The 21,127-nt window shown below is 31.5% G+C and overlaps 1 protein-coding gene across 13 annotated transcripts in view; it reads right to left on the reverse strand.

Annotated features, from left to right (window-relative positions):
• Positions 1-20,841, reverse strand: part of LOC121125105 (uncharacterized) — a 53,572-nt gene extending 32,731 nt beyond the window's left edge. For 7 of the 13 annotated variants that reach the window (XR_011782125.1, XR_011782124.1, XR_011782123.1 and 4 more), the window contains exon 1: positions 20,644-20,841. Coding sequence is in view for 8 of the 13 variants with exons in the window: in XM_071891567.1 (XP_071747668.1) it covers positions 20,644-20,688 (45 nt within the window). In the remaining 5 variants the exon portion in view is untranslated. Of the gene's footprint in view, positions 1-7,157; positions 7,236-20,643 lie in introns of those variants that run through there. The other 6 variants (XR_005866554.2, XM_040720208.2, XM_040720207.2 and 3 more) reach the window with 1 other exon arrangement.
• Between the last annotated feature and the right edge of the window lie 286 nt (positions 20,842-21,127).

Here is a 21,127-nt window from a genome sequence, read left to right on the forward strand (position 1 = left end):
GAAATAAAAGCAAATCCCACTCCGTATCGAGCAAGGGCATAGACTGGAATATCTTTCTAGTCAACCCTCAAATCTTCTCATTATACAACAGGGACTTCCACTTGTAGCTTCTCAATAAAACATACAGAATGACTCTCCATCTTTTAAGAGCAAACACATTTTACACCTCATGTATCTTCTCATGAATGATAGAATAATGATGTCATCTGTTCCGGTTGCATATTGATTTCGTCTAAGGTCGCATTTTCTACTACTCTACATATTAAACTATATCCATTGAAGGTCAAAGAGTTTTACAAATAACATTCTTGCTATAAACTAAATGTACATGACTTGAAGTATATTTTTGAAGGTAAAAAAGAGGAGGGGGGGGAGGAATTATGCAAAAATGACAAAAAGGTATTTTATTTGCAATAGATAAATTATTTAGAGTCATGTCTGTGTGTAGCAAGGCCGAATATTTTGATGCAATAAATTATTTTAATCAAATTTAACTTTCCCACAAAGTGAATTTGAATACGTGTGGGTATTTTTTCAACATATCAAATAATAGATCAAGTGCATGTCAAAATCTTTCTTCAGCAATAATAATAACTACTGCCAAAGGAAAAAAGAGGTTTTTTTTTTGTTTTTTTTATCTATAAAGAAATTAAAACGATATATAAATTTTCACAAATTAATAAAAAAATGTGAACAGAGAACAGGCAGCCACACTATATTTAGCAACATTTTTTTATTTAAATTACAGTTATTGGTTCCTCCACTTTCATATACAGCGCACATAGATGTGACGTAATATGAAAATGCTCTTTAGACTATTGTCGCCCCAGACACTCTAGTCAAGTATGTAGATTTAGGTAACTTCACTTATTTCATTTCTTATTAAGCTATGTCTACTCATATTAGTTCTAAATATTATTTTATCCTTATATATATTAATATCCTTCAAAAAATACAATTACAATATGAGATTTAATCAAAATATTTTTTTTTCAAATATTTTCTACACGATGTGATTTTTCATTGCATCTTAATTTTTACCTTTACTGCTTCAAATAGAGAAAAAAAAGAGAGCTCTAAATCATATAATAGTAGGCCAAATACTATTGCCTAATTTTGAACTATAGAGCGTTTTGACGAAACCTCAGAATGTCGTTCATCTTTAGAGACCTACACAATTAAGTTTCATAATAATAAAAATCATTTTTTTTATGAAGAAAAGTGGTGCTGTATATAAATGTCATAATAAAGTAATTCGGAGTCAGACTCAAGGGCAACATAAGTCCTTTTCTTTGTCAAAAGAAAGCACTGAGACATCTATTGTTTCACTAAGATGCAAGTGGTCAAATCGTATTGTCTTACTGAGAGGGGGACCATTCTTGAAATATATATGTATATTGCAGCGTTTTCATTTGATGTGGGCCATTTGGGGGGGGCTAACCAATCTAATTTTGATGAAATAAATATACTTTTTCCATTAATATAATATCAAAATGGGAGCAACAAATAAAAAGACATATAATAGATGTGGAAAATCTTTTATTCACGTCATAAATTGCATCATAATTAAAGAAGAAGTCATTTTAAGGGCTCAAAGTTGATATTTTCATTACAAAAAGTGAACAAATTTCCAAAAAATCTTCATGAAACTCCATCAAATAGCTGTATAAATAAAGAGAGACTCAGTATTTGCATTAAATACTACTTGATACTGATGATAGAAAATGATATTTTAAATCGATCAAAATAGAATGTACTAAAAATTGCCTAGTTTTGAGCCTAAAATGTAATACAATATTGTTATTACATTTTCCTTATATTAAAACTAAGCAATAGAGATATTCAAAATTTTAGGTAATCACTAAACCGTTCAAGCTTAAATTTTAAGGTGTTATTTGTTGGTCCCGTTTTGACATCCAGTAGCTCACTGATTTCTTTAATATCTATGAAAAAAGGTCCTGTATTGTCATATAACTATGTTGATATGGCCCCCAAAATAACCGATATCAACAATGCTGACGTCTCCTGAAAATGTCCTATACATTTATAAAACATATGCATTAAAAACATGTATTGTCATCATCAAATAATCCTTTTTCCATATTGTGGAGAATAAAATAACTATTGGCTGTGAAAGGGTCAGATATTTTTCTCCAATTACTCCAATTTTATTGACCCTTTCCAAATAGAGGTGCTTAGATTTTTTTGCACCTACTTGTTATAGCCTTTTGATAAAATTTCAATGTTTTTTTTTAAAAATTTGTCTATTTTATGTATTATATATATCAACTCAAGACTCTGTAAAATCTGTGACGTCAGATAAAAAGCTCTATCAATTATTCAATTGGTAGTAGGAAGTTGTTCAAAGCTTAATATTAGGAACCCACGTTTAGAACTCTAAGCATGTGAAGAGAGGTAGAAAAGTAATATCTTATTTACTTTATGTTAGTGTCTATGGGTAACTAATATCTATTATGGCTGTATATTTGAAATCAGCAATCAGGGTCGCTATGTCAACGTAAAGTTGATTGTATTGTGTTTTTCAGTAGACAACGATTGCAAATTAATTATGATATGATCATAATGCAATTAGTGAATATTTGTTGGTGCATTTAGCGTATTCTTCTTTGTGCAAAAGTAATTAATTGTATAATTTGATAATAAACTGATATGATATGAAAGATGATTATCACATTATTGACAAACGTTTATGTAGTCAGTTGCTTATGTATAGCAAATCTAAAGTCAAGGGAAGTGCAGCGCTTTTGGTTCCTCTAGTTTAAATTATGATAATATAGACATTTTTTAAGAATGATTCAAATTGCAAAAAACTGAACATTAAATACAAGTATTTAGGATATATATAACTCGATGAAGCCCCGCTGGTCTTAATAACGGCCTCGATTTGGATTGTTAACTACGCACTGGTCTGGAAATTAGAGGCCCATCTGAATTCTTGCATTCCAAGACGATGGAATCGAAAAGGGACCTCTTGATGCAGTGATAATTTCTGTTGATATTTGAGGCAAGTTAGCTTTAGACAAAATAATTCATCAGATTCAGGTTGTTGGAGCTAAGAGACCGAATATCCTTGGACACTATTTCATAGCAGTCTATCTGGAAGGGAGCCAATCCAGAGTCGTTGATCCCTATCAATGCCTTCTTCAACTCTGCAACCCTTATCCTCCCGATCTGTTTCATCTTTGAGATCTTAGCATTGCTATTATACAGATAGTTATTTACTAAAATCATCACAACAACGGACCTGTGTTCTGCCTTTCAAAATGTAATAGGCTTGAAATCTTTGGTTGTTGACTCTTTTGCGGTGTTTTGGCTACAAAGTTAAACGTTTGTATGTATATTTTATCACAAAAAAAAAAAAAAAAAAGGCTTGTGCAATTCTGTCATCATACGAGGTGTGTTAAAAAAGTAAGGGGACCTTTGTATTTTTTAGGAAAAAATATGAACTATTCATCAATATTTAGTTTGTTCTCAATATACTTATGTCAACCTTTTTCTAATACTCTAAGCACTTCCCATAAGTACTTTTGGGTGTAGCCTTGAGCTCTTCCAGACAAGGAATTTTTATCTACTCAATCGTTGCTAATCTCCGCCCTTTCATAAGTCTCTTCATTTTTTGGAACAACAAAAAGTTATGCCTAAAACATTCAAAAAAAAAATTATAGCACGATCCAACTGGTATGTCAATATCCACAGAAACTTATCTGATACTGATTCGAGAGTTTTCAAAAAAAAAAAAACTCCTTCGCTGCTTCAACATTTTTCTCTGTTGTTAACGTACTTGGGTGTCAAGAGCCAGGCTCGTCAATTACATCTTCCTTGCCATATTGAAAGATTTAGTACCACTTCTAAACTTTTTTTTACTCAACAAAGTTTCACCGTATGCCAAAGTCAACATTTCAAGTGTTTTAGAGCACTCAACTTATTTTTACACGAAATTTGATGTAAATTCTTTGATCCATGTTTTTCACTATCAAATAAATCGCCAAACACCCAAAAAAAAATTCTTCGTTATGCCTCTCACAAACAAATTAAACAGTAGACATATGTTGTCACGAGTGTACTAACATATAAAAAAAAATTAGAATACCAAATATACATTGCCCACAAAATTTGAAAAGTCATCTTACTTTTTAACATATCTCGTATATTCTGTCCCAAATTCGGATTTCGTTGTAACGCCCAGTTGTTGGCTACGCGATAATTATTTTATTCTCTAGAGGGCGTTGGATATATATGAATATTACTCTATCATTATCTATACAAACTCCATTAATTCAGTCTTTCAACTGAATTTAATAGGTAAATTCTGCAAAAGTGATATACGTCAGGAGGGAGAATGACAGAATCGATAGAGTGACGTTCTGTAATATCATGACAAGCAATATCTTACGAGGAGAAAAAAAAATTTAACATTGAACATTTATCTTTTCAAACTAACAGGGTCGTTTTACTATTTGGTTAATAAGTTTAATGTATGGTATACATATATATATTTATATTACACAAGAGGGACTAAATATTCAATCTATGAGTAAAATTTTTGTTGTAACAATGGGTGAAAGTTAAATGGAACGACGAAGCTTTATAGTCAACGCGTTCGCTAGAAATTAACGTCTTGAATTCAATGTGTGTAAATTAGCGTTTTGATTGGTCCTCTAGAACAGTGGAAGGGGAACCGGAGTTAATTTTGGGATAATGGGAGTACTACTTCCTAGTGTTAAATGAAATTAACAAATAAACAGCAAACCACTACAGGGGGCGTCCAGATGGGATGGGCTGGAGGGGTTGTAGCCTCAGAAAATAATTAGGGAACTTTGGCGTATACTGGAATTTTTTTTTTGGTCAGGAGGAAAAAACCTTACTCGAAATTAAATTTCTTTTTTCAAAAAACTTAATATTTGGAATTTTTTTGGAAAAAGTATGTGAAGTCGTTTAATAAAATCGAAATCTTCAATTTTAAGATCATTTTTATTCCTTTGATATTTTCACTTCTCCATTAAAATTTGAATCCCCAAATAAATACTTTGTTCCTTGAACAAAAAACTTTTGAATACGTATTTTTTACATATCTCTCTTTTGAAATAAAGGATTTAAAAAGTTTTTCTACAGACGAAGCTATATTGTTTCTCATAAAAATACATAGTTGAATAATGACTATCAGATTCTTTACAAAAAGTGTTTTTATTTGCCATTTTTATGATTGAAAAATATATAATCTAGAAGAAGATGTTAGAAATAGAAAAAAATTATTTATAACCACTATGCGGTTTTATATAAGTTTTATTAATTTGTGAATAATCTTTTTAGCTATACTATTTCGAAACTACTCTAAACGAAAATAATTAAGACTTTGCTACTTTCCTTCAAATCCTAATGGGAGTACTTCCATTAAATTTAATATTAAAGCAACAAATTAAACTTTTATTTAACCCTGAGCGGAAATTATACACATATCAGTTATTTTACCATTATATTTATATCTATTAACCATTATCTGCCCAACTTACTATGTATAGTAGTAGTACATGTTTTTAACGTTGTGGACAAATACACAAAATATTATTTTTTCTTTTGTCTACAGATACATATTAAACACTGCATTAACCAAATCGGAATTTAAAAAGAATTGCTGTTATGTGTTAATCATATCTTTCTTCGGCCAACTTTTGTCGTGTTAGGAATATTCAAAATGGCCTCTAAGAAAAAGTGAGGAAAACTACCATGATTTTTTTATATTTTTAAAACTATTACCTTGAAATCAGGTTAATTTGATCATATTTATTTATCCTAAAAAATTATTCATTATTCTCAATTTTATTGCTAAATTATTTTTAACTACTAAATATGGTATGTTGGGTACAAGAAGAGTACCTTTCAGTGTGATTTTGTCTAAATTAGACATCTTATTTAAAAAAACATAAGTTGGTCATAAATTGAGTAAACGAATTAATATATTTCATACATGCTGAAGGTATTAAGAAAAATTGATTTTTTCTTGGTCGACGGTACAAGAAATATTACACATTCTGGAGGAAGTAGCAGAAGAAGAAGATTTTAAAAACTCCTCCTGATAATAATCCTGAATTGGATTGTAATTTAGCAGATGAAGATAACGGGGATTTAACTGATAATTTAAGTCGATGTCAGCTTCAAAGTGAACACAGGGAGAAAAACGGAAAGTATTTTTTGGGTACTGAATCCAATAAAAAAAATTAATCGTAAAAGTATTTCGGAGAAATCAGAGTCAGTTGTCTCTAAAAGGACTTGGGAGGGAGAAAATATATTACTGAGATAGTGAGGAGAAACTTCAACATTTATAATGCATGGTATTAATGCAGGCAAAGTATTTTAAAATTATATAATAGGTTGTCTAAAAAGAAATCTAACATTTTTCCAATAGATAGCTTTTATAATGTGTATATCGCGTAGTATATCTTTGATCGGAGTACACCAGATAGCGTCAGAAAGATAAGAAATAAGGTGCAAGCTGAGACAATTTTTCCATGGTCGGGGCCTTCCATGTCTCCCTCAGGGGACTTGAGGGGAGTCAATGCTATTGGGGGGGGCGTTGTTGGACTTGCTTTCCTCGGTTTTCTACCAATAATAGTACAGAGGATTCAGGTCGGGAGATAGTGGGGCCAGAAGTCTATGGTCCACAAATTGCAAATTTGGACTTGAGAAAGGCCTGTTTCTTCTTCGTTTTGTGACAGGGAGCTCCATCCTGCGCCCAAATATAATCTCCTTCGGTTTCATTGGCCCTCAACCATAGCAAAAAATGGTACCTAAGCACCTTATAGTAGGCCTCCTTGTCAACACACTATCCTAATTGGAAAAGGTATCCTCTTCCATATTTGTAGATGATCACAAAAACCAAAATGGAGGCAGGATGCCGTAAATAAATCAGTCTGCCCACTTAAAGAACAAAACTTGTGGAGAAGAAAGAAAATAGCATTACAATTTTTCTAATTTACACAAACTTCAAAACGTTTATACGATATCGTAAATTAGCCAGGCAACTATCCTATCGTCGAAAAAATCCCCGACATAATGCTCTGCTTTTTTAAAATTGGAAAAATACCTGTTTGTAAAGAAACAACGCATAAGGATAATGAAAAGAGTTATGTAACACTTACATACACGCATTCAAAAATCTGACGATCAATCTCTAAAGAAAATTGAGTAACAAGAATACACATACTAAGATTATTTTTTTCCTTTCTTTGAATGTATCATAAAAAAATTGTTTTTCTCGTGAAATAAAAGAAAGGAAATTATCCAAATTCATAAATTCTTAAGCATTTATTTCAATTATGTGTGTATAATAAAGATAGACAGGCAGATGAATGAGGGGCTGAATATTTTATGGACAGGAGGATAAAAAAAAATATTGACCATAAATACTTAAAACTTTTTGTTGTTTCTTTTTTAAATATATGTAAAGGGTGGTTCATCTGAACGTACACAAGCAGAGAAAAAAACTAAAACCCTCTGTGATTTTATTTCTTGACCAATGAAGTGCGGCATCTCGTTGCTAAGTATGCCAAGAAGCATAAATTGATGTGGGTACTCGGCCTTCAGTATCCAAGATATACTTTCATTGAGCCAACAATTTTTATCAAGCTCTGGTTATGGGTTTTACAGAATATTTTCTCATCTGAGTCTAACCTGAGTTTAGATATTTCACGACAAAAATCAGAAGTGACCTTTGTGTTCCCAAGCTGTGACATTAAATTGTTGCCTAAATGTCTTTATAACGTACCTTGGATCATGAAGGTTGTTAGCAGTGGTTGGACTATCTACCCGACTATGGAACAGGGGACTGCCAACATTCCTGAGAGGGCTAGGAAAGTCAAAGAAGGCCAAATGGTACTGTGGAGGCTAGAAGAAGGGAAGCATATTGATTCATGCACCTAGATTAATTATTTGAGGAAGTAGTTACTCCCCAGGACCAGGAGGACCAACAGTGAAGACTGGTGGCTTTAGCAGAACAACACCAACTGGCATCCCTCCAAAATCACGAAAGAGATGTTGATGAAGGAAGTTCTTGTCTCCCCACTCACCTGATGCTATACTAATGAACTACTATTTGCGGGTATGAAGGGTGGTCTCAGTGGCATCCAAATCAGGAGCAAGGACCCGGTGACAACCGCCGTAGTTGACACTTGAGTTACCATATCTTTATCTAGAGCAGCTGTTAACAGTTCGGGGCCAAGCTGGCACAGATTGTTGCTACGGACGGTGAAAATTGTCAGTCTTAATCTAGATTACATGTAATTAAATAAAATGACAATGCCTTTTTCAAGTTATTACTTTTTTACCATATGGATTTTTATAAATGGATGATCCACAAATATACGTTAGGTCATTATACTTATGACGGGATACCACATCTATCAGACATGTACATGCAATTTATTTCCAAAAACTTTTCACATTATAATATTCACACCTCAACAAATCTTGCAGTCAATATAAACAAGTTCTATGATTTAGATATTTTTTTTAACCAATAATTTATTATTCTCAAAGTAAACACAACATAATAACAAAAATTTACTTTTAAACGAAAAAAAATATTTAAAAATTTAAAACAAGTTAAGTGTTAAAATGTCAAATTAAAAAATAGTATTATGGCCCATTCAGAATCAATAATACTTCCATCCAGAGCTTCGGGGTTCCTTCTAAATCGATAAAAAGTCTATAACTAGTAAAGATATATTTTTTCATCATTGCATTTGCTTTTGTAAATTTCCACCACAGTAACAATTCCAAAAATAGTTTTAAGTGTTATTCTTCAATTTTGTAAATAACACCTCTGGAATAAATGGGTATCGTCCTCTTTTTTCTCCTGAAACATCCTGAAAATACTTATACCGTTCTTATTTACCCATTTATTTTTAGGTAGCAAATTTTTAATGAGCTAATAGTTTACTTGCCATGTGTAATAACAAATTAAAGGGCTTATAATGCTTTTAAAAATTAGGTTAGCACTTGTATTAATCCCCCGTCTCTTCCTGAATTTTTCGATAAGCGTCAAACCAGATGAGGTAGGTTGAGTTATGTGGTTCTTAATTCATTCCACCCTTATACTTTTTAATGAATGCAAAAAAACGTTTGGTGGTCTTTGAAAATATTAAAATGTTTTATGTGGTGTGTTAATGCAATAGGAAGCTGGAAGTATTTATCTAAAAAAATAAATTTGATTTACATTTTTATTCTACGAAATTTGTCTAAGTAATTCAACAAAGGCACAGTAAATTGCACTTAATGTAGAAAAAGTTTATCGTCATAATGAAATATAATATTGATAGATTTGATTTGAAAGACCATATCAGAGGATAATTGAGGCTCATAAATCAAATGAAGAATATAAACTATAGTTGACACTCGGTGTTATCTCAACTCATCCTAGAAATTTGAATATAAAGTGTATAACTCACTAAAATAAGTCTATGAAATATTAGACTGTATGTTTGTTTTCAGATGGTAAGAAATTTATTGGACAAATATCCTTCTTTAAGGATAAATGTTCAAAATTTGTTTAATATTTCCTTTTTTTGTTATTGATTGTTTATTACTTTTGCCCCATGTTAGTGTTTTGAAAGTTGATTTTTTGAATTGCAACTAGCTCTAAAAATTATTAACCCAGAGACAACTCTTTACTATTAATGGAAGAATAGTTTCTCAATTGGGAATCAGAGGCAAACTTCAAACTAATTTTGGGTATTTTTCCCCACATTTAGAAAAATTTCGAGATATAGTACCTAATTGAATTCATTGTTTTTTTATAATGCGTACCGATCATGTCGTAAAGGTAATACCGGGGTGGGTACGGGTTCCTTTTCGAGGCGAGATTCTGATGTGTTTTTTTTTTTTTTTAAATACAGTCAGTTGCTATCATGTGTTGGACAACTGTTAGCCGTCGAAACCTACTTTTCAAATCGGCTGTCTGTGATTCCCTCAAAAAGCCATGAAGGGGGCAATAGTGTTATGCCCACCTTTATTGGACTATCTCTCAAAATGCCCGCACAGAACACCTTTCGAAGTACGAAAGACGCAATTAATTGCTTCATTGATTAAACACATTTTCATTTGACTGGATGCATCAACAAACAAAACATGTAAGAAGGATACAAAGACATCAACTCATATTTTTTACTTTTGTCAAATGGTTTTACTCATGTTGGGGTGCTGGAAGACATAGTATAGGACCAGCACAGAGTGAGATTCACCCAGGTGGATTGGCTTATAGTCGCATCTTCATCATATGAGGAGTGTCTTAAAATAGAAAACATTGTTTCTAAGGTCCAAGAAGTAATATACGCGGCGAAGCGTAAGAATGAAATTATTCAACTTGGAATCCGAAGCTGTGTATCGACCTTAATTAATATCATAGACTCCTTCTCAGGTTGAGGCACAACACTAGTGACATTTATAACACACTGTTGGCAAATAGCGTCCTTCCGAGAAGCGTTATTTATTTCGTCTTCTTCTCTATCTGTGATAATTTTTATTGAGGGATTTGATTATTTGTGATCCTCTTACAAGGAGAGAAAGAAGAAACAAATACATATTTTATATAATTATTTTTTATTAGGTATTTCTATTGGGAAACACATATTCAATGATTATAAATAATGTGTGCTGTTTTTCATTATTTTTATCTCGTTTATTTCTGTATAAATTATTGAGGTTTGTTGCTGTTATTCAGATAAAAGGAATCTTGTCTTTAGTATTTATGGTTTGTCTACAATAAAGTAATTTTTTGCTTTAAAAAAAACAAATAAACATACTCTGCTGGCTGACGACAATCCCCTGGTGATGAAATCAAAAGTATTTGCATTCACCAACACTCACAGTTTGTTGTGCAATTTTCATCCACTAGAGTTGTTGATCCTTGGTTTTTCGAGGAAAATGAAGTTTCAGTGGATTTTTTCCTCCACGAATGGATGAAATGGACTTAGGGGATATTTAGTTACAACAGAACGGAGAAACATTTATGACTATTTTGATGAAACATTTTCTTGATAGTCTCATTTAAGTGAGGGCGATTTGGAGTGCCCAGCCCAACAAGAAATTGCAAATATAACCACTCATACACTTGTGAGGATAACTGCAAACAATAGATCTCTGTTTTTACTGTATGACCAAGGGAAGAAATCACATAACTAATATGATTATTAAAACTCTGTAAAAGAAAACTTTAAATGTGCACTATCATCATGAGTTTTATTTATAAAACTTTTTTATTGCTTTTTTAGAAAAGGAAGATATGCTGCCACACCTAGTATTACGTCATATGCATCAAATTTACAATTTTTTCCTATTTAACCTCTTCAAAAAAGGTGGAAGGGAAATATTTCCTTTCCTAATTGAAGGTCAACCTTGAGTAGTACCTACATAGTATATATATTTCCTGGCCACTCATGATATGGACACCTTCAATGTCATTGTCATAATAAAATGAAAATAATTGACCCTTAACAACAGACTCATCAAGTACACATATATACATTTTATATTTATCTGTCTCAAACTTGAATAACAATGTGATAAAGACGCACAAAAATCCAAAATTATTATTGTTCGTCGTTAGAAACGGATTACAATTTTACTAGAAAAGAGGCCTGGATAAAGGTTCTGAGGTATATAAGTGACCCATTAGGTCATTTGTCACTGGGAGTACAATATTGATCTTTTAATGGAACTCATCAAATGTTGAAATTACAATGACTCATTTGTCATGTGACGTCCATTTTGTGGGACTACACAATCAAGTTTTATAAGAATAAAAACGGACTTTTCAATACTATTAAAGAAATTAGTGAGTTATGTATTGCTCTGTATTTGAATGTCAAGATGGGACCAAGAAATAAAAAGTCTGAAACATTTACCGCTTATGAGCATATCTCTCTTAGGTCTAGTTTTAATATACCATGTGGTCTATATACAAATTACTAGTGTATAGTAATACACTTACTAATTCAATAATTAATGGAGATTGAGCGATTAAAATTAATTCATATTTCTATATATTAAAGTATAAGCAATTAGTTACAAAACAAGACAAACTTGAGCTCTCTATCTTAAGTATAAGTCGAGAAAATGACCCATGAACATTAAGATGTTGGGTGTCTTAAGGAACACCTCCTACTCCGTCAGTAGATCCGAAACGTTGAAGAGGAAGAAGGAACATTTATGTACTATGTTTCCTAAAAAAGGCAGTCTAAGAGCCAATATAATATACCTAGTTGAGCTTTGCAATACACAAACGCATTGTTTGCTCATGAATGCATTAAGATTTTATTTATATTTCTAGCCAGAGGCAGTTTCTAAACAGTTATTTTAGTAGACAAATCTATTGGTATTTACGAGTATACAATTATTGTGTAGGCATCAATAAAACCTCAATATATTAGACATATTTGCAATACATTGTTTTTTAAAGGCAATCCTAATATATAAGAACACATTCTTAATATTTGATAACGAAAATGTTCATCGTTAGTGTACTACATTACACTATCTTATTGCATCTTTGGTGAGTCAACACAATAGATGTAATAATCCTAAATGAATTATTATTCAAATATATGGGTTTAGTAGTGTGTAATATGTATTTTGAATCTATCGTTCTATATATGCAACCAGTTTACACCAGATGGTGTTACAAATTATATTTTTTATTTTTATATTTTCTACTAAAAAAAATTTCATGACATTGGGGTTTTTTGAGCGATCGTCAAAGATGGACACCCGCAAAGAGAAAAGTTGACATATTTTACGGTTTTTCTTCGAACAAGGCGAAAACGCATGCCAGGTGGCTGAACATGTGAATAGTTCTAATGGTTTTCGTGCTTTAACAGCCAATCACGTGCAATTTTGGTTTTGTCGATTCCGTTCCGGTAATTTTGATGTCCAAGATACACCACCAGCTGGAAGGCTAATTGTCGTAAATGTGTATAATATAATGGAAATGGTCGAGTCGAATCGTCATGTAAGCATTGTTTTGATCTCCAAGTAGTTGAACAGTAATGGAAAAAATAATTTTAAATATAAAACAAATCCCATAACCAATATTGGATTTGATTTTAACTACACCTCTTATTTGTATTTTTCAAATAATTATTCCTTTTCTTCCTAAGTTATCATAATAAAATAACTTTTCCAGTAAAATCAATAAAAAAATTCTCAAAATATTGTGATACTCTTATATCTTAATTCACAAGGATATATATCGTTTTAAAAAAGGATCTTTATTTCAAACTCATGTTTTGACTTTTAACTGCCCCATGAGGTAGTTTTACATATTTTCAACTTTTAGCATAAATAACTGAAGTTCTAAACATGGTAAAGATATTATGGAAATGTTTCTAGATTTTTTTAAATATTAGGCATCAAATAAATAAATATCTCAAAACTTTTTAGACATTTTCTAAAGACCCTGAGATGCATATACAACTTTGTAATAAAATAATAAAGGTCTTTAAATTGAAATACAACTTAAGTTTAAGTTGAAAAATCGTTACACTATAAAAAAATACTGAGACAAGTATTTTCTCAATGAATTGACCATAAAATTCAGTTTTAATATGTTCCTTTATATATTCATATTTTGTGAAGCAGTTTTTTTATATGTTGCGGTTTCTTTATTGGATTTAACACGCAAATATACTATTTACTTAATATCATCAGAAGACATTTTATCACCTAGTTACAAACAAATATGAGAAACTTTATCATTATGATGACTCCATCATAAATTATACAGATACCAGAAATAAACATATGTGAAGTCTTTGAGAAAAGAAGCTAATGGTATAGGCTGTACATATTTTTACATATAAGAAGATATTGTAACATTTTCACATGCGTGAGTGAAAATGTTTACAGATTTATTGTTTACGAATTTGCAAAATGAATGTGGAGAGTAGAAAAGGTATATATTTCGCACAGTTATATTTTTTTCTTGCTTATCTGATTAATGATAGAAAAATTAAGTACAAGTAGCTAAAAAATTAGTTGTTGTTATTTCATCCATAATTTTAGATAATTTGGATTTAGATGAAAAATGAGTATATAGCAAGCAAAAAGAAAAAAGGTTTCTGATCTGATTGACCCAAAAAATTTATCCAGAAATAAAATCTTCATTGTAAACGAGGTGCTAAACCGCCAAATAACAGATTCATATGAAGAAGTTAAGGGGACCTTTCAATCAACCCAAGAATAATAAACTCAAACCCCTTTTACTACCTGGTCCCAGAGTTGTTTCGGTACAGGTTGGAGAGATCCTCGATATACACCGGGAGGTAAAATAAAATAGACCCTTGATGTTTTTTTCTGCAAAGAAATAGTAGAATCTTCATGCTACTTATTTTTTTCTGTCATAGAGTGGTACCTCTATTGTTGATGATGGAGAATATAATTACTAATAAGTTTGACATAAGTCTTATGGCGTCAGACTGTTTCATTGCTCTTAAAATGAGAGGAAAGAATGACTTTAAATGGCAAAGACTCCCACGATAATTTATGCAAAAAGCACTTCTACAAACTCTTTTACAAACATTTAATACTAACATTTAAATGTTGTTTTTTTAAATAACTTGAGAAAACTCTGTTGTTTATTTATTTATTTTTCGTAATTTAAATGATTAATCTTTAGTGGCATATTTTGAGTATGTGGAAAAAATAACAATTATTTTTTATTTTTTTAATAATAAAACATTCAAATAGAACATATAATCAGTCCGGGCACATCTAACAATAACTTTAACCTTTGGTGCCCTCGCGATAGTTTGCCAGATTAGGTATCCCACTGCTGTCCGTTCTGAACCAGTTCTAAGGATGGTGCATTGTTCAGCAAGCCACTGATATCAGAATTCATTAAAAAACTGGAGAGGCTGGAGACGGAATGTCCTTGAAAAGGTTGAATATTGTTTAAAGGCTATGTCCTCTCAATCATAAATTTAGCACATTCATAAACAAGATGAAATGGTTCTTCATCTCTTGAACCACAGCCACGACAACTTCATGGTGCATGAGATGATTGTGTCGGCGTAAGAGACAATGCCCGTGATTAACTGAACCAAGGAGCTCAGTTTTCCTTTCGGAAAATCCAAGAGATACTTCCACCTCCCAAGTCTAAATATTGGGAGCATCGCACGGCTTTGACGAATTATTTCTATATTGTGATGAGAAAGTCAGAATAAACTATAATTTAAAAAAAAGAGGACCTTTGGATAGTGTTGTGTTAGACCTTATTTATTCGGTCCAGTTCAGCCCAATATTAGGACCAGTCCTATCGGTCTTTGGGGCCATTCCTTAGGACAGTCATTACTAGAACTGATTAAACAAAGAATAAATACAGTTGAGGGACGTTATCAAATACCTAACTTTTTAAGTTTTTAGGAATGATATGCAGGACTGAACTAGACGGAACAGAGACTGAATTCAAAGGGACTGCATTTTTCAGTCCTAAATAAGAACAGACATAACACTACCTTTGGAACAAAAGCTCCAACTGATCCATACATATGTCTGGCGGCGTAGGGTCTGATAACAAGAAGATGAACCCATATTTTTTCAAGAACTAGGAAAAAGTTGATTGCGGCATCTACAAGTAGATTTTGAGGTGGACACGCTTACTTAAGTTGAAGGGTAATTACCATGAAGGAAATTATGTTTGGCCTCCGAATGAGGATCCTCCATTTCATAATCTCCCCAAGGCTAAGAGCCTTGAAAACTTTTCCCCTCTCTACATCTCCTGTAATCCTCAACTGATCTCAATCTTCTGGACTTCTGGAGTGTATGCATAGTTTCAACCTTCGATGTTAAGACCTCTAATAGCTATACATAGAATTTCCGAAACATATGTCCACAGAATACATTTGATAGGCCTTCACCAGCTTTTTTCCTCGTGTTGAGATTGTGATTGTTTCCTAGGGTGATCACAATAAGTGATGCTAGTTGTAACATGGATAAACATCTTTTGTTAAAATAGTTTTTAGATAAAAATAATTTGTTTAAATATAGTAGATTAAAAATTTGCTTCCTGCACCTTGCACATATACCTGTGCTTGCAAAAAGAAAATTATATGTCCATACTGCTAAATTACAATAACGTTATAATATGTTATTAAACCGCATAACTATATTTTTTTTTTAGATAATTATTATCATATACCATAATGATATTTGTACACAATCAATTGGATATGCCTATGTACATCTATTCTACCTTGTATATCTATGCTTATATTTCAACTATGATAAGTATTTTATGTAGCAAAGAAGCCATAGAGACCTTTTCTATAAGACATCACTGCTTGTTTCGATATTTATAAAAATAGTAAAAAAGAAATTTTGTACATACACTTTTTATTATTTAGGTTAAGGTTTCATACTAATAAGTATTACAAATTTGGACGTTTACATTCTCTCGAATAGAATAATGATAAATATTTATCTATTTGGTTTTCTCTCTTGGGATTTTTTTATCACGGGATTTTTTGTGGTGTTATAATTCATGGAAATTTCCAGGAAATTCTCCATTTAATTATTTCATAATATAAGCGTCATTTGATTTTATATAAAACGTTAAATGAATAACGAACAAGAATTAGCACGCCCTAGCCTAAAATTCAAATATAGTTATAAATCTCTAGTTGTCTCAAAATTTAATGGCCTTTTACTGCTAACATCTCTAATCTTCCTCCAAAGTTTTACCCAAATCGGTGGGTACCTTTTTCTTCAATCCTACAGATAAACAGAAAAACCACCCAGCTGAGGCAATATATAAATATTCGTTGTTGGGGATAAAGGTAACCCAGTTTAAAGATTGTTCGATTTGTGCATTGCAAAGGATGAGGTATATAATGCATGGATAATTTAAATGATGCCGAATGAAGCACCGAAATGTTTGAATGATGAAAATTGACTACTACAACAATAATAATAATGGTCTAAAAAAATTTAAAATTTGAAAATTGAACTCTCTCTGTAATTGCTACCTATAAATTTATTTTTATGTACCCAAGCTGTCATCAAAACTATCTTATTCTTGAAGAGAGAACATCTAAGGATAAAGTTATCACAAGTGCGTAAAAGACAAAGTATAACTATAAGGATTTGTTGTGGAGGTATAAGTCTTGTTGTACTTAGAGTAGAATAATTGAGGATCGAAATCATAGCTATTCGATGCCTTTATACCCTTGCTATGTGCTAAGGAGTGGGATTTATGTTAATTTCCTTAGTCTTATAACTGTTACCAGTTTTATTTAATAAAACATCATGAAAGCCTAGCTGCTCCTCTACCTACCATTCTACCAGTTATCAGGATTACCACATTTATTTTCAATTTCCATACAGTGGCGGGACATATTTTATGCAGAGTATATGTAGGTATAAGTCCATGTTTGACTCGGAGTAGAATTGAAAATCGACATCCGTATTATCCCTGCGGATATCATTGTTAGATACGGACTCATGTTGATATTCATCTCATAGCTGATCGCAGCTAACATAATGATACGTCATGACAGCTAAGCTGCTCTCCTCCCAACCATTCTTGAAATTGTCAGAGTGAAACGCTCATTTTCGACTTCTCTTTTTGTTTTTTACATACTGACATTTCATACTATTTAAATACTTGATTCTACCTACGTTTTCTATTTATACATCAAACATACAGTAGTATAACTTATAATGAAATTTGATATTTGGAAAAAGGAAATGTGCACTAAGAATCATCAAAAAAAAGGCATATTATTTATGTGTCCTATACACTTTTTCTTATCGTCAAAAACGTTCCGTATTGCGAATATAATATGTATTTTGAAGCAGAATGAGATATGACATTTAAGATGTTTCATATTTCTATAAAAAGAGATATAAGGATTCTTACGATGCGTGAGTTAACCTTAACTCTTGTCCTGTATTTCAAAATTATAAAACTACACACTTCATACAAAAAATCTCCGTAATTACTTAATGTTTTTCTTTGTGGCGAGTCGGATCGGGATAAAAAAAGAGCAACAGCCATACTTTAAAAAATCAACCCGTACACCATAACAAGTGTTCGAAAAGCTTTTGAACATTTTGATTGTACTATGAATAACAATGGCCAAAAGATCAGAATGAAATTGTACAAAAAATCTTACAAATACTTTTTTATAAACACATTATAAAGATTATTATTTATGAATTGTATTTCCACCAGCTTCAATTACAGTCTCCAGACGAGGTCGAAAGGCAGTACATATGTACTTTACCAATCTAAATCCTGGGCATCCTCTTCCAATGGGACTCCATAGAGGATTTGAGTTTGTTATTGTTACTCTGGCGAACTCTACAGGCTTTGCACTCAATATGCCACCATATTAAAAATTCTAAAGGATTCAAATCAGGGGACTGTGGAGGCCAAAAGGCCAAAAGCACCATCTTATGGGAATACCCACGATTACTTTCCAGGTTTCGTACAGGTGTTGTGGATCTATGTTAAGACTTGCCCTTCATCTTCTTGGCAAACTCTAAAAATGCATTTTTAGAATCCTTTGAGGTCAATTGTATTAGTCTACTACTTTTGGTCGATCCCTGAGGCTTTCTCTATCCTACATACGCCTTCTGACCTTCTACACTATATGCCAGTTAACTTTCAGCCTCTTAACAATCTCAGAGGCCAACGATGCAAACTTTAACCTTTTTGCTCGAATTTGTATTAATAATTAACATATAACAATATTACAGCACTTTTTCCATTATCTAAGAAATCCACCTACAGCTGATTTATATAGAAAAATTTGATTGAAACAGTACAAAACCTCTTAAAATCGTCGTCATATAAGTGGGCAATTCTTTTCGAACGCCTGTTAAGTGAGAAAAGATACATAAATTGCATATTATTTATTATTTGCTAACGGAATCCTGATCTTAATACATTGTTTCCTGGGAAATGGATATCTTTAGATTACATAATAATGAAATAGGTTTTTATTGCTGTACAAAGTATTAAAGTAAGGTCTTATTGTCAATTTATATAATCTTATGAGTGAATGATTTTTGTAATATAATCCTTCTTTTTTGTGAATATACCTATGTACTTATGAGTAATCGTATTATGAAGGAAATGTACATGACTTACAGGAATTTAAAAGACAGGTATCAAATGAATCAGCCTTAATCTTTGAAATAATAAAAGATCTACATTTATATTAGGAATGTACATACAGTATCCAGAGTACGGTAGTATAATTGTAAAACAAAATTCCAATATACCAAAATAGTCATTAACAAGTAGATATTTTATGACGTTATCGGCAGAAGGCCTCCGAATGTTTCGTCAGGATTACTTAAGAGGGTGTATCTCCCAAGATTTATCAAGATTTTACACGCAAGAAATATCTATCAATATATCAGCTTCTTTTATGTCGTTCATTCAAGGAAAAGTTGGCATCATATATAGCTACAATTCACTTGAGATAAAGATTTAAACCATTTACGCTACAGTGGAGTAAAGGAGCATCGACAAAATATGAAGCCCACCAAAGCACCTATGTATATATCAAAATATTAACCAAGTACAAGTACTTAATATCTACTTTTTTGTTTTAAAATATAAAATCAACTATTACAAGTCCACAGTTTCCCGGAACAATTTCCCCTAGCAATGAAAAAACCTACTTACCAACTACTTTGCTTACTTTTCTAACAATACATTTTGAAGTGATCTCCCTCCATTTTTTTGTCCTATAATTGATCTTTGAACAAATTTTGAAGCATGATTATCTCAACTTTTTTTAAAGTTTTGACAACAGTTTGTCCAAATAATAACCTATTCAAAATTTCATTTTTTAACGAATCATCTTTAGGTAGCACATCTCGGTCAAAGTTTGAAATGAGACACAAGTAATTTATTTCGTCATGTAAGATTAAAATACAGCATTAATCATTATTTTCCATTAAATAAGTATGATATATATGATTCTAACCTATAAAAACATTTAACTTTTTTTTTTCTACAGCTACCCTAAGAAGCAAAAAGAATGATTATCATAAGAAAATTTGATTCGTTTTTCTTTCGTAAAAAATATATAATAAGGATGCGTGCTATATGTGGATCATCAAATTTTCCTATTTTTTTTCCTCTTTTTTTGTTCCATAGACGAATTATATAAAAAAAACTTTTTTCACGTTTTATAGACTATAAAATGTTTATCAAAGTGATTCCATGCAAATGACTAAAAATAACTTACTAGTATTTATATTCACTAAGTAAAGAGTTTGTATCTTTTTTTCATCATTTGATCGAGATGTACGACCGAAGGACAACCTCGTAGTACAATTCAATTTTGCATAAGTAATATTTATAGCATATGACAACTTTTCTGCACTAGCCTAATCGAAGCTCAAAAAAAGTTGAATATGGATTCATTGCTATTCATACATTTAATAAATATTTGTTTAAAACATATTTATCTGTGCAAATTCGAATGTCCTCTACATTCAATGTTTGTCTTTAAAAAACAAATATACAACTCAGTATTTTGTCCCTTCAAAATAGCATGCATAATTTTTTTTAAAGCATTCAAAAGGGAAAATAATTTGAATATTGTCTTGACTTACTTCTTTGTTGCCGCTGTTACCACTAATATACACCTTAATGACCATCTTGAACACACTATTATTGATTTATATAGGCAAGTTACTTATTGAAGCACACAAATGTATGGAATAAATTTTATATATTTTGTTTCACTTTCTTCTATGTTCGTATTTTTCGAACGATTTCACACAACTATCATTGATTCTCAGTACATTTTTGGGAAAAATACACCTTAAGGCCTGTGCTGCATTAACGTACATACTTTCCTACAAGCAGGCAAGCCGGGCGTGTATTCCTAATACTTATGTGCATATAGAAAAAAAGTAGAAAACGGCATCTATTGATGAAATAAGAAAAATATATCTGTGAATATTTTTACAAATAATCATCTTCCTTTCACAATAATATTAATTGATATTGAAGCATTTGTTAGTAAGATGTTTCAAATACTTTTTCTATTATTTTTTCATTAAAAGTTTTTAAAGAAAATAAATTCCTAATTAC

The sequence above is a fragment of the Lepeophtheirus salmonis genome, chromosome 10, assembly GCF_016086655.4.
Source record: "Lepeophtheirus salmonis chromosome 10, UVic_Lsal_1.4, whole genome shotgun sequence".
Lineage (NCBI taxonomy): Eukaryota > Metazoa > Arthropoda > Copepoda > Siphonostomatoida > Caligidae > Lepeophtheirus > Lepeophtheirus salmonis.